The sequence below is a fragment of the Capsicum annuum genome, chromosome 8, assembly GCF_002878395.1.
Source record: "Capsicum annuum cultivar UCD-10X-F1 chromosome 8, UCD10Xv1.1, whole genome shotgun sequence".
Lineage (NCBI taxonomy): Eukaryota > Viridiplantae > Streptophyta > Magnoliopsida > Solanales > Solanaceae > Capsicum > Capsicum annuum.
The window spans coordinates 166766893-166780428 of NC_061118.1; the positions used below are offsets into that span (position 1 = coordinate 166766893).

Here is a 13536-nt window from a genome sequence, read left to right on the forward strand (position 1 = left end):
TTGGTCATTAGAAAAAGGAGGATATTTTTGATTTGTTTTTAGTATATCAATAGTATTTTCACTCAATAAGTTGAAGAAAATTGAGAGATGCGATTAAAAGCGACAAATAGATTTGTCAACAAAGTAATGGTCCTCCAACCTTTAAAAATTAGATAAACGTGATAATCTTTTTTAATTTTTAATTTTATACTTTTGCCCCAACAACGGTAAAAGTTGTCCCGACTACTATAAAAATCATTCGATAAATGTGGAAAATTATTCGACAACTAAATAGTTGTTAGGACAATTAATACAATTATCAAACAATTGTGTGCAGTTATTTGATGAAATTGACCTACTAATATTGCGAGACCCGATCATCTCTTTTAATTAATTAGAGACTTGAGTAGTATTCTCAACTTATTTTTTCAAGAAAATTAATAGGCCGAGGAAAATCTATTGCTAATATATTAAGGTCATTTCGTTTAAAAGTTAATCTTAATTTAAATAAAAATTAAATGTAAATCTCAACATAAATAAAATATTAAAGAAAAAAATTCCATTTTATTTGTTTTGGACCTTTTAACTAGAACTAGAATTTAGGTTTCCTTTTAGAATTAAAACAATGATTGTTTTATAACACCTGCTACCAAGGGTCTAACTTTAGCTCGCCACAGTTTTTTCTGATTAATTTATCGTTAGCTTCGTAAGAATAGAATTAAAGCAAGTTGCCCACTTGCGTAGGGGAATCATCAACTTAAAACAAATCTTCAAGGCCAAGGGTTAAGGTACCTAATCATAAGCAGCAGGCACAAACAATCATTAGCGTGTCCAATTAATCACAGAATTAGTAGTACCGTTTATCAACAAAACAAAATAAATCTCTAATTAAAATATTCAAAAGGCAAAACACACACGAAATTATAGCCTAAACACGACTCAGCGGGTCATCCTTCATTATCCCCTTTCGACTCCATTATTTTTTGTTTTTTATAAGCTTTAAACCCCAAAATTTGATCATAATCTAAATTCCTAAACTTGGATGGAGGTGAATAGTCTCCATCACAAGCAGATTGTAAACCCTAAATTTCTGCATTTTGTGAATTGAATTGAAGTGTGAAAATATTTTTTTTTTCTGGGTAGAATGTTTCCGTGGAATTTAGCGAGGTCTGCGGAGACTTTGTTCTCGCGTTGGGCAATTAAGAGGGTTTGTAAGTTTTTGTTGAAGAAGAAATTGGGGAAATTTATACTTGGTGATATTGATCTTAATCAGCTCGATGTTCAGCTCAGTGCTGGTACAATTCAGCTCTCTGATCTCGCTCTCAATGTTGATTATCTCAATCAAAAGGTACCGTATGCCTTCTGTTTTTTTTTATTTTTTTTTTTTTTTCGGTTTAAGCGTTGGTTAATAATCGATATGAGCTTCTTTGTAGCTCTTTTGTGATTTTGCAAAGTCCAGAGTGTAGGAATTTGAATTTGAGACCGAAGCTTGTAGAGTTTTAATGAATTTATATTATCTGGTCTCTATTTGTCTTTAATGAATTTCCGTTTCTAGTTTGATTAGCTTCACTTGAGCCGTGGTTTTTCGGAATTTTGTGGGATTTCATTGAGTATTTTGTTATTGTTGTTATTTGTCTTAAAGAAAGATTTTCATTGGATAAATTTTAATCATTTCTGTAGTTTTGTGAATATGTTTGTTGAGTTGTAGGTTTATATAATTCTTTTAACTTTGGAGCAAGGTAGTGGTGATTAATCTGGAGCATTGAGAGTTCTGGCAACTGATTGGATTGTGCTACTAGTAATGTCTATTTAGAAGTGGACTTTGTTTTCCTCATTCTTGGATGAGCTATGTTTCTAACTTCAAGAACCCACTTAGTTGTGATCATCTATATGAATTCTTTGTATCTATTTCATTCTATTCAAGAACAACCCAGTATAGTCCACAAGTGGGGTGTGGGGAGGTTAGGATATTCTTTTAGCTAGAGAGTCGGATTTTTGGCAGTCAGAGAAGGTTCCAAGCTTTAAGTGTTTCTTACATGGAGGTAACATGCTAGCCCCTTTCATCTGTTGCTCTCTGATATTCAGGTACTTCATAGGAGTGTCATGAGCTGCATATATGTTAGAGCCGATCAATTTAAAATCCCTGCTTTTCACGTATTTTATATGGATTTTATTGCCTGTTGAACATTCTCCCTGAAACCTCTACTTTCTTTTTCTTTTGGGTGTGGGTGTGGGGGGATTTAGAGAAACAACATTATATGATACTTTATCTTACTAGTGGTCCTAAAGCATCAATTATACTCGACCTTTGAATCTTCTTCCTGCCTATCTCCACTTCGCTACATTTTCCTCTCTTCATTATCCAAAGAGATGTTTGATTTTTATTCATAATGACACTGTTGCCTTTTTCAGTTTGGTTCTACAGCAGCCGTATATATTCAGGAAGGGTCAATTGGTTCTCTGCTTATGACAATGCCTTGGAAAGGGGATGGTTGTCGGATAGAGGTGGATGAACTTGAGCTTGTGCTTGCTCCTGAGGCAAACTTTTCTCGAAGCACTCTTGGAAATTGTCTTTCAACTCAAGGTGGTGGTGCGTTAGTCAACCAAGATCCAGGAATCCGTAATGATGATGCTGTTGACGATTGTGGTTCTAAAACAACTGCTTTTGATGTTCATGAAGGAGTCAAGACCATTGCCAAAATGGTTAAGTGGTTGCTCACTAGCTTTCATGTAGAAGTAAGAAAATTGATCATAGCATTTGATCCCTGTTTAGGTGAGGAAAAACAGAAAGGGCTTTGCAGAACGGTAGTATTAAGAGTAAGTGAACTCGAATGTGGGACATGCATCTCGGAAGGGGATTCTCTGGATATTGGAACAGTGGATTCTAACTTTTTGGGTTTGACTCAAATGACAAATTTTATCAAATTTAGAGGCGCAGTTCTTGAATTTCTTCAGATTGATGAGGTTGTTGATAATGCATCCAATCCATGTGCTTCAGGAACAACTACAGGTGAGTGGTCAAGAAGCTGTTCACCAAATGTCACAACTCCAATAATAACTGGGGAGAGAGACGGACTTTCTGGGAACCTAAAATTGACTATACCTTGGAGAAATGGTTCCTTAGACATCCGTGAAGTGGAGGCAGATGCTTCTATTGATTCTCTGGTAATCAAACTTCAACCTAGTAGCATCAGATGCTTAATACATTTGTGGGGAATTTTGAATTATATGGGTCAGAAGAAGGATACAGAATTTCCCCCCTGTGATTCAGTAATGACTTGTGATTCAACAAAGGCAGATACTATGCTCAGCATGGACGAGGTGCTTCCAGGTTCTAAAACATTTTCTCCTGAATGTGGATTTGAGAATGAACCAGTGAGGGAAGCCTTGCTGTCGGAGTCCTGTCTTATATCGGACTGGGCGAGTAGAAGCCGGAACATCAATGATGAAGAGGAACCAGACTTTGGGGAAAGGTTGGTGCCCTTTTCCATTTTACTTATCATGCAGTAGCACCTTTAAGTTATGATAATTCTAGTGGGAGGTCATGAGTGTTTTGAGCTTTGACTGCTAAGTTTCAGTGTGCTTTCTGTAACAACATGCCTCTTGGGTAAATGGTCTGCCTTTAGCTGCTTCAATTCTTTGCAATGTCTTGTAGGAATAGCCTCATAATGTTTTTTTAAGCAAGGTTCTTGACCTTGAATAGTTAGTCTTTCTAAAATTTGAGCTCTTTTTAGCTTTACCTCTATTACTCCCTCTGTCCCAAATTACCCGTCCCAAATTGAGATGACACAGCTATTAAGAAAATATTACTCCCTCTGTCCCAAATTACCCGTCCCAAATTGAGATGACACAGCTATTAAGAAAATAATGATTGGTAATGTAACTTTATCATTTTGCCCCTCTTAATTGTGTCATGCTGTTAGTTCCAATGTTGATGGAGTTATTATATGGCTAATACCAAAGCACTTTTTGGATAAAAGAGCAACACTTGTAAATTCCCAACACCATTTCTTTAATTTTTGAAGACTTCAAAAAGTCTTTGCAACATTTTTCAAGATTTGATAATTCAATGCTAGTAACAAGGAGTAATCAATTACTAAGGGTATAATGGGGAAAAAAATTGTCTCGTCTTGATTAGTAAAAAAAGACAAGTAAATTGAGAAATCAAATTAGGAAATTTGGGTCGGAGGGAGTAGCTGTTTAAGATATAATTAATTGAAAGTGTGCTCTGTCTAGCGGATTGAGCTTTAAGATGATATGGTCAAACAATTTAATTAATTAATATGATATCAGAGTAGGCAGAGGAGTCTATCCAAAACATAGCATCTATTGACTCCATCATACCTCGTGGGGTTTTCTTTCCATAAGTAGATAGATACTTAATTCATCATCCCGATGCCATGTGTTCGGTCCAATAACAAGAGTCAGATACACACGTGAGGGGGTGTGTTAAAGACATAATTAAGTATCAGTGTGCTTTCTCTAACCACTTAAGCTTTTAGATGAGATGGTCACACGTGTCAATATAGCTCTTTACAATAATCATTTTGATTTTAAGTTGGATGTGGAAGCTTTATGCAGTACTTTTGCTTCGGTACTTGAAATCTTCAACTTCCTGTACTGATGGCAGCACAACAAATTGTTAACGTCAGCAAGATCTACTTATGCTGATATCTCCTTATGTTTTTTTAAATATAACAGCATCTCCTTATGTTCTTATGTTGTATCTTGCAGCGTGCACCAGTTTTTTGAATGCTTTGATGGTCTGAGAAACTCACAGTCAGCTTTAGGAAACAGTGGGATGTGGAATTGGACTTGTTCTGTTTTTAGTGCAATAACAGCTGCTTCTAACATTGCTTCTGGGTCGTCACTTGTTCCTTCTGGTATGTTTTTTGGGCCCCACATGCACAAGCACATACGACATTTTATTCTAGTTTCATCCTGGCGGAGAATGTGCTGATCGTCCTTGTGATTTATTATCTCTGTGCAAAATGGGCTCATATAAACCATTGGCATTTAGAAGGAAGTGTTCTAGACATAGCAAAAGTAATTGCACACCAGGCTAATACATGCTTAGTGAAGAAAATATACATACTGAGTGCAGGGAGGAGCTCAAACTGCAAATTCTTTTTTTATCTCTTAAGATGATTACACTCAGCTGATACTTCAGTTAGTTTGTATTTCCCATTTATTTTTATTTTTTTATCTTTCTGTTTCCTTTCTCATTGGGTGGATTATACTGCTCAATGTTTATTACTTATTTCAAAAAGTGAAGGAAGTCATTGAGATTGTTTAGTCACTTTGTTGGAGACCTTAGTAATGACTCCTTAGTATTTTACCTCACCCCTTTGCCAAGAAACTGATTTTATTGCTTTTGAATTCACTTCAGATCAGCAGCATCTTGAAACCAATCTTAGGGCAAAGATTGCCAAAGTATCTCTTCTTTTGTCTTTTATGGATGAGGAAGAAAGGCATTGCTGCACTGTGGATGCTAATAAAGGGAATGCTGGTTTTTATGTTCATTATATGAATGCAAATTTTCAAGATTTGCTTCTGGTGTTGCAGGTAATGTTTTATGTCTTTGTTGTTGGTTTTGTTTCACAATATTTAAAATTCACTGGACATTTTGTAGGTCCTCTATTTAACTTTTAAAACATTAAGGCTTAATAGGTACGGCGCCAGGAAATGAATTTTGAAGCAGCAGTTCAGCATGTGGCACTTACAGATCACTTCTCAAGAGAGGATGACACAGTTGATTTCAAATTGCGTGCCTTTAATAACATCAAAGAAATTCAAGGCGCAGTTCAAACTACCATCCCACCTCTTGATTGGGCCACCAAGAATGTTGATCTGGATAATCAGAGTGCATATGCTGCTCCTAATCCATTAGGGATGAATTTTACAGATGGGTTCACTCATCCAAGGAACAAAATAAGTCTTTTTGCTGACGATGGAGTGCAGGCAGAATTGCTCAAGACTTTTGGTGCTAGCCTTTTCCAAGCCACAATAAGTTCTTCGGAAAACTCAGTTGTTGGGCCAACGTCTTTTTCATTGAAGTTTCCACCATTTATTTTTTGGGTAAACTTTGATTTGTTAAATGAGATCTCAGAATTTTTCAAGAAAATTAAGGATCCTGTTGAAACAATTAGCACTCTGCCCCATGTGCATAGGTGTATGGCTTCATCCAAGGGTAATGAAAGGACTAGCCCTTGCTCTGATCCTAGAGTTTCAGAACAAGAAAGTTTCAGGGGCACTGTATCTCTTCCAACTGCCAGGATTATATTGGCTTTCCCTCATGGAAAAGGTGAAGATTTTAGGAGCTATTACTCTTGGCATCAGTTTATTTCTCTTGATGTATCTTCACCATCAGCTCCTGAGGAGAAAGCAAGTCATGAAACTAAACAAAGTGCTGCTACTAGTTCTAAAAGTCGGAGTTCTGTGGCTAAATTGTGCTCTTTGTACTTGAATTTTGGGAAGATTGATGTCAACTTAATCACACCATTGGTTGGAGAGATTGTCGAAAGTACCTATGGAAGTGTTCTTAAGTGTAGACTTTCAGCTCAGAAAATAATGACTACATCAAATGAAAGAGGGCCTTCTGTTGTTACCTTTTCTTGGCAGGACTGTGCCAGGACAGGTCCTTGGATAATGAAGAGAGCCAGGCAGCTTGCTTGTTCAGAGAATGCAAGGTGTTTAGAGAAGTTTAGAGGAAAAGGATATGACTTCTCGTCTGTGACCACTGTCAAGGATTCTGGAGACTTTGGTAATATTCAACATGAAATGACTATGAGCTCTGAGTTCTGCATTAATGCGCATTTATCTCCCGTTACAATTGCTTTAAGCAAATCAGAATTTGTGGTGTTAAATGATCTTCTGAGTCAGGTGATTGATAAGTTATCAGGACTGGACTTTGTTCTTGTTGATACTGAAGAAGTATCTGCTGGCTCTCAGTCATCAGTCCTTGTTGAATGTGATTCTGTAACCATATCAATTAATGAAGAAGCCATGGAGAAGAACAATAAGGGTTCCCTACAGAATGAAATTTCTGGTTCTTGGCATAGCTTTACACTGGAACTTCTGAATTTTGGTCTATTATCTGTTTCAGATGTTGGAGGAACAAATGGTGCCAGCTTTCTCTGGGTGAGCCATGGTGAGGGAAATTTGTGGGGTTCAGTTACAGGGGTTCCAGGTGAAAAGTTTCTCCTCATCTCTATCAATGACTCTTCCAGCAGCCGTGGTGATGGAGAAGGTTCAAATGTATTATCTTCTAAGTTGTCAGGTCTAGATATTGTCCACTTTCACGATCCACAGAGCAGTGCCGTGTCCATCACTGTCAGGTGCGGCACTGTTGTTGCGACTGGCGGACGCTTGGATTGGTTTGACACAATTTTCTCCTTTTTCTCTTTACCCTCTTCTGAAACTACACAAGTATGTGATAGTATTGTGCAGAAAGAGGATGGTGAAAATAGTGTCCCTTTTGAATCTTCTTTTATCCTTAGCTTGATAGACATAGCCTTGAGTTACGAGCCATACCTAAATAAATTGATTATACATGGAGGCGCTGATTCTCAGTCAAGTTCCCCCAATTCCGAGGAAGCAATAGATGAGCAGTATGTAGCTTGTCTGTTAGCTGCATCTTCCTTGAGGCTTTCCAGTAAAACTTTTGCTGATTCTGTTATCAGGGATTACAAGATTACTGTGCAGGATCTGGGTCTGCTTCTTTCTGCTATACACACAGCGAGCTTTGCTAGCAGTGTCTACAGTGTGGAGCATCTTCGCAAGATTGGATATGTTAAAGTTGCTCAAGGGGCAGATGTTGAAGCTCTTTTGAGAATCAATTCTGTAAATGGGGGTATTTGGGAAATTGATTGTTCGGAGTCACAGATAGTTCTGAACACTTGCCATGATACAGCTAGTGGATTGACGCGTTTAGCTGCTCAAATGCAACAGCTTTTTGCCCCTGACATGGAAGAATCAGTGGTTCACTTGCAGACAAGGTGGAATGCTGTTCAGCAGGCACGTGAGGGCAAAGAAGTCTGCACTTTTGACGTGGATTCCGTACCATCAACTTCTGGTATGCAGGATATGACTGGTGATTTGAGTAGCAACTGTGGTAATATCAACTTGATGGATGAAATATGTGAAGATGCATTTCAATTGGACCATGAGGAGGATGACCAAGCTGATCATTGTGAATCACCCATCTATCTGTCACCGAGTAGTAGTTTCATTGGCGAGACATTTTACCACAGTAACGAAGACTCCCCAAGGTTTTTGAATAGCTCGCCTCTCACTTGCTCTGTTCCTGTAGGTGGAGAAGAAACTCACGAGGTTCCATTATCACCCGAGCAGCTACCTCAGTTTATTGAAGAATATTTCCTGTCTGACCTACGTCCTCTGTCTGAACTAGCATTGACAGACCAATCGTCGAAAGACATTCTTAGATACACGCCTAGTCCTTTAAGGAATGGTGATGACTTAAAGGATAGTACTGGATGGTACGGGGACAACTGTTTAAGAATTTTAGAGAATCATGTTTCAGAAATCAACAGAAAAACTGGTTCGCAGGAGTTGACAGAGTCTGAGGTTTCTAGCATTCTCTGTGAGCCTGATGAAAATAAAAATGTTAAGGGTCGCATAGTTCTTAATAACATGAATATCATCTGGAGATTGTATGCGGGATCCGACTGGCCAAATGTTCAGAGTAATGCACAGCAGTCTACAGGAACTTGTGGGCGGGATTCAACTGTTTGTTTAGAACTGACACTGTCTGGAATGAGATTTCAGTATGATATCTTTCCTGATGGTGGAACTTGGGTATCTAGGCAGTCCATAACAGTTCATGATTTCTGTATTAAAGACAACAGTAATGCTGCCCCTTGGAAACTGGTATAGAAAGTTTCTTCATCTATTTGTAATTGCAAATAGTTTACCTTGAATTATGCTGGATCTGAAGTTCTTTCTTCTATTTGATTATCAAGGTGCTGGGGTACTATCAATCAAAAGACTGTCCAAGGAAATCTTCTTCCAAAGCATTTAAGCTGGATCTTGAAGCTGTAAGACCTGATCCTGCTATCCCTCTTGAGGAGTACCGGTACATTCACCTTTTCCCTTGAACTTTTCCTCAATTTTGGTACATGTCTCTTTTCCCGTGCAACTTTACCGTCTCTGTAATTTGCTTTGTTTATGTCATAGAGCACGTCATACACCCTTTATGTGCATGTATAGTTCCATTAGGATACTCAGAAGTGAAGTGCCTGAACTCTAGGTTATAAAAATGGTAATTGGAGGAGTAGTTTGAGAATTTGTCCTTTCGAATTTGAAGAAGGAAAAAAAAAAGAACAACAAAACCTGGGATTTAGAGAAGCATAGGGCTTCAGGCACGGTGACATTTGTTTGTTTATTTTCACCCAGCAGTTAGAGGAGTTTACGACTAGTCTTATAATATTATGAATTACATTTGACTTGGTTCATTTTAGTTTAGTATGCTAAGCACAGAAGTTCACCTATCTTTCCTTTCCCTCCTATCAGGCCCTTTATGTGTCCATGTTGTGACCTTCATAAGATATTGTATCTGTCCATGTTGTGCTTAATCTGCTGCTGATCTTTCTGTTAGAGAGATGCAAATGCCAGATTGTTTGTCCTTAGCGGTGGTGGACCAAATGGGTGATGATATGGTGAGTCTGAATGGGTTTGGGTGGTGGAAGGCTACTAGACCTGTCGAGGGTTTGGCAAAGCCATCAACCCAACTATAGTCTGTTATGCAAGCAACACCTAGTCTATCGTCTATGAATTTAGCCTTTGTGTTTGTAGGTTAATGGCCAGTGTAAAAATGATGATGATTTATGATTGTATAGACACAAACACTCTCTCTCTCTCTCTCTCCCCATTTGGATAAAAAGAAATAGAACACTAAAAAAGGTTGGTGCAAATAAGTTACCATTATTAAAAGAAGTTTTGCTGCAAATTATGAAATTCTTTGGTTTATCCAAAAAAAGAAAAAAAAGACGTTAAAAGAGAGATCGATGAAGTAGAGCAAAATAATATCACTGCTCATGTTAAACTCAGTGCATGGCAATGAATGTCAGCAGGATTTGAAAGTAAAAATTGACTGCGCAATAAGTTTTAGTATTTGAAAAGAACAAAATTTGGACAGCAAAAAAGCTCCTTCTAGAATTTTCTCTCCAAAAAGTTCAACCCAAACTTGTTGAGATAACTTAACTTATTCCTTTTAGATAGTCTGTATGTACATAGTGATTGGATTGATATGATTCTTTCATTTTCAGGTTACGAATAGGTTTCCTCCCAATGCGTTTACATCTTCATCAAAACCAGTTAGATTTTCTCATCAGCTTCTTCGGAGGAACAAAGTCAGCAGTTACCCCCTCCCAAAGTTGTTCACAAAATCAAAGTAAATCAGAAATAGTAGCAAAAAACACTAAATTTGGGGGTAATGCAGTCATCGAAGAGGCATTGCTTCCTTATTTTCAGGTGAGAAATTGCCTTGTTTAACATATAGCTGCCTCTTGAAGGGGAGCCTTGGAGTAACTGGTAAAGTTGCTGCCATGTGACTAGGAGGTCACGGGTTCAGGCCGTGGAAACAGCCTCTGGCAGAGATGCAAGGTAAGGCTGCATACAATGAACCCTTATAGTCCGGCCCTTCCCCTTACCCTGTGCATAGTGGGAGCTTTAGTGCACCAAGCTACCCTTTTTTAGTTAAACATATAGATTCCTCCTCTCAAGCAAACTTAAGCACTGTTTCTTCTTGCCCAATACTTGCTATTGTTGCCTTCATTTGAATCCTTTTCCAAATCCTTTGATCTGAGGACATACCATCTTTAGTCTGAGAGTGGTTTTGCTGGTTGCTTGATCAGCCGGCTACAGTTATGTGCCTGATAGCTGAAGCTGATTTTACTGGATTTTGGTTGCAGAAATTTGATATCTGGCCTGTTCATCTTCGAGTTGATTATAGCCCTCGCCGTGTTGATTTAGCTGCATTAAGGGGTGGCAAGTATGTTGAGCTTGTTAACCTTGTACCTTGGAAGGTATTTACTTCTCCCTAGTGATTTTCCTTTGTAGATTTAATTTGGCAACATTGTGGTTCTAGAAATAGTCATTTGTTCTGTTGATAGTTATTAGAGAAAACATAAATATATATGTTCGCAATAGGCAATAAAGGTCCTCATAACTCATTTTTCTTTCTGTAGATATTTTGTAATCATAGGGAACCGTATGGACCACAGCTCATTGAAATTCTGCTGTTGCGGAAATGACATTCATTAAGTGTCTTGCATGCTTGCTTTCAGAGAGTACTCTCTCTTTTTTTGACTAGAGAGAGAGAGTGCTCTCTCTTTCTCTCTCTAGATTGAAACTATGAGTAGCAACTTTGGATGGGTTGGGCTGGACACATTTTCATGGCGAGTCTATTTTGGGACGTCTCAAGTCAGCTCATTTAAAAGCTGGGCTGATTGGGCTAAATACGTAACCCAAAATGACCTTTAAGAAGACTCGTCTAAATATTCTTTTTTTTTTGACAATCTTGTCTAAATATTCTTAGCACAAACTTTCTTTTGTTTGATATGTTAGAAATGCCATGATAAAGAAATACAAAGTCTCATTTGGGAATTTAACAAATTATAAGAAATCAAACAAAAGATTTGAACTTAGTTAGAGTTGGGCTGGTTGGACAATGACCTATTGTTTAGCCCATTTTCCCCAACCAATCTCAACTCAAGTAACCATTAAGCCACTCATTTATCGAGTCAGCCCAACATGCTCATTTGACATTGCTAATTGAACATTGGAAGTACAAACTATAAGGTAGAGTTATGAATTAGTTTGTAAGTAAAATATTGTAGAAAGAGGATCAAGCACACCAAAATAAATTGCTAGTACGATGGTTTAATTGAAGACCTTAAGGTACTTGGCTTGGCCGCTTTGAATTGGCATTAGTTGAATGCATATTGAGATAGCCAGCAGTATATTTTGCTGTACTTGACGTGCATAAGGTGAAGTTTTCTTACATACAAGTTCATAATATAGTGTATCCAATACTTTTCTGATGCAGGGGGTTGACCTGCATCTCAAACATGTTCAAGCTCTAGGTGTCTATGGCTGGAGCGGCATATGTGAAGTAATAATAGGCGAATGGTTGGAAGACATTTCCCAAAATCAGGTTTGTTTAATTTTTTGGAATTGTGAACAATTTGGGGCTTGCATGTCAAAGTTTGCAGTGGGTTTTGATCCTGTTCTTGTGTTTGCTTCAGATTCATAAACTATTGAAAGGCCTTCCTCCTATTCGGTCATTGGTAGCTGTTGGTTCTAGTGCAGCAAAGTTGGTATCTCTTCCGGTGAAGAGTTACAAGAAGGATCAGAAATTGCTAAAAGGAATGCAAAGAGGTAACAATAATGAACTCTATCTCTTACATCCCTGGAGAATACATATTGTGGAAGAAATAAAAGCCGTTCCAATATGTTTGTGAATCTTGAACTGATTAGTTTCTTCCTGATTGTGGAGTGCTTGTTTATAGGAACTTAAATTGCGCACTTTTTGTGCTGGTAAAATATTTGCATTTGATATTGTTATTTTTTTGGGACAATGGTAAACTTTACTTCTATTTATCTACAGGTCAGCTACATTAAAAATGTGTAGTTCTCCCTGAGAAAAAGTTGTTAATTTACAAAATCTTAGGATCTTCTAATTAAAGCCAATCGATAGCATTAAAACATCTTCTGTATTGCCTATAACTACTTGTATACACTCTGTTTGAAAAATACTTGTCTTGTTTAGTGTTTAGTGACAAATAGTAGCACCTCTGCTGTAATTGCTCTTATCTGTAAGAGTGAGATCGACCTTTTGGACTTTATTTTCTTCAAATGTAACAGGGTCAACCCTGCCACAGAACAACTGCTTTGTTTTTGTCTTAGAGGGCATTAATAGCCATGTAAAAGTATCTCTATCCCCTGTGCAAAGATGGTTGCTGCTTATAGCTCTAAAAAAGGCTTCAATCTTTTGCAGGTACAATAGCATTTCTTAGAAGTATTTCACTTGAAGCAATTGGGCTTGGAGTGCATTTGGCTGCTGGTGCTCATGAAATCCTTCTGCAAGCAGAATATATTCTTACAAGTGTTCCACCGTCAGCAACATGTCCTATGCAAAGTGGAGGAAACACTAGCGTGAGATTTAATCAACCTAAAGATGCCCGGCAAGGGATCCAACAGGTGATGATCCTTTTTCTTAGACACACTGTTGTTTTACTTTTTGCCTGGTTAACACCCTTCCTGAACTTTAGTCGCAATTGTTCATAACATTTCTGAATTGTAGTCCCAAACCCTGCAATTGTTTAAAATATTTTGGAACTATAAAATTTATGAGCATTCGATTGGCGGATATCTGCTTTCTCTACTTTTAACATGTAACGAGAATTCATTGTTCTCGAAAAGTGAGTTGCTGTAGTCTTTTATGGATTTTCGTCCTCAAATTGTTATGAATTCTTATTCAATTTATGATTGGGATATAACAATTCCTTAGTACTGAATTAGTGATATCTAGTAATA

General features: G+C 37.7%; 1 protein-coding gene across 2 annotated transcripts in view; it reads left to right on the forward strand.

The window, feature by feature from the left end:
- Positions 1–865: 865 nt before the first annotated feature.
- The window catches only part of LOC107840283 (autophagy-related protein 2), a 17853-nt gene continuing 5182 nt past the window's right edge, over positions 866–13536 (forward strand). The window contains exons 1-11 of one of the 2 annotated variants that reach the window (XM_016684105.2): positions 880–1327; positions 2392–3452; positions 4714–4862; positions 5369–5544; positions 5650–8868; positions 8961–9073; positions 10266–10470; positions 10911–11024; positions 12047–12154; positions 12246–12378; positions 12998–13200. In XM_016684105.2, coding sequence (XP_016539591.2) covers positions 1124–1327; positions 2392–3452; positions 4714–4862; positions 5369–5544; positions 5650–8868; positions 8961–9073; positions 10266–10470; positions 10911–11024; positions 12047–12154; positions 12246–12378; positions 12998–13200 — 5685 coding nt within the window. In that variant the 5' untranslated portion in view covers positions 880–1123. Of the gene's footprint in view, positions 1328–2391; positions 3453–4713; positions 4863–5368; positions 5545–5649; positions 8869–8960; positions 9074–10265; positions 10471–10910; positions 11025–12046; positions 12155–12245; positions 12379–12997; positions 13201–13536 lie in introns of those variants that run through there. The other variant, XM_047395080.1, reaches the window with a different exon arrangement.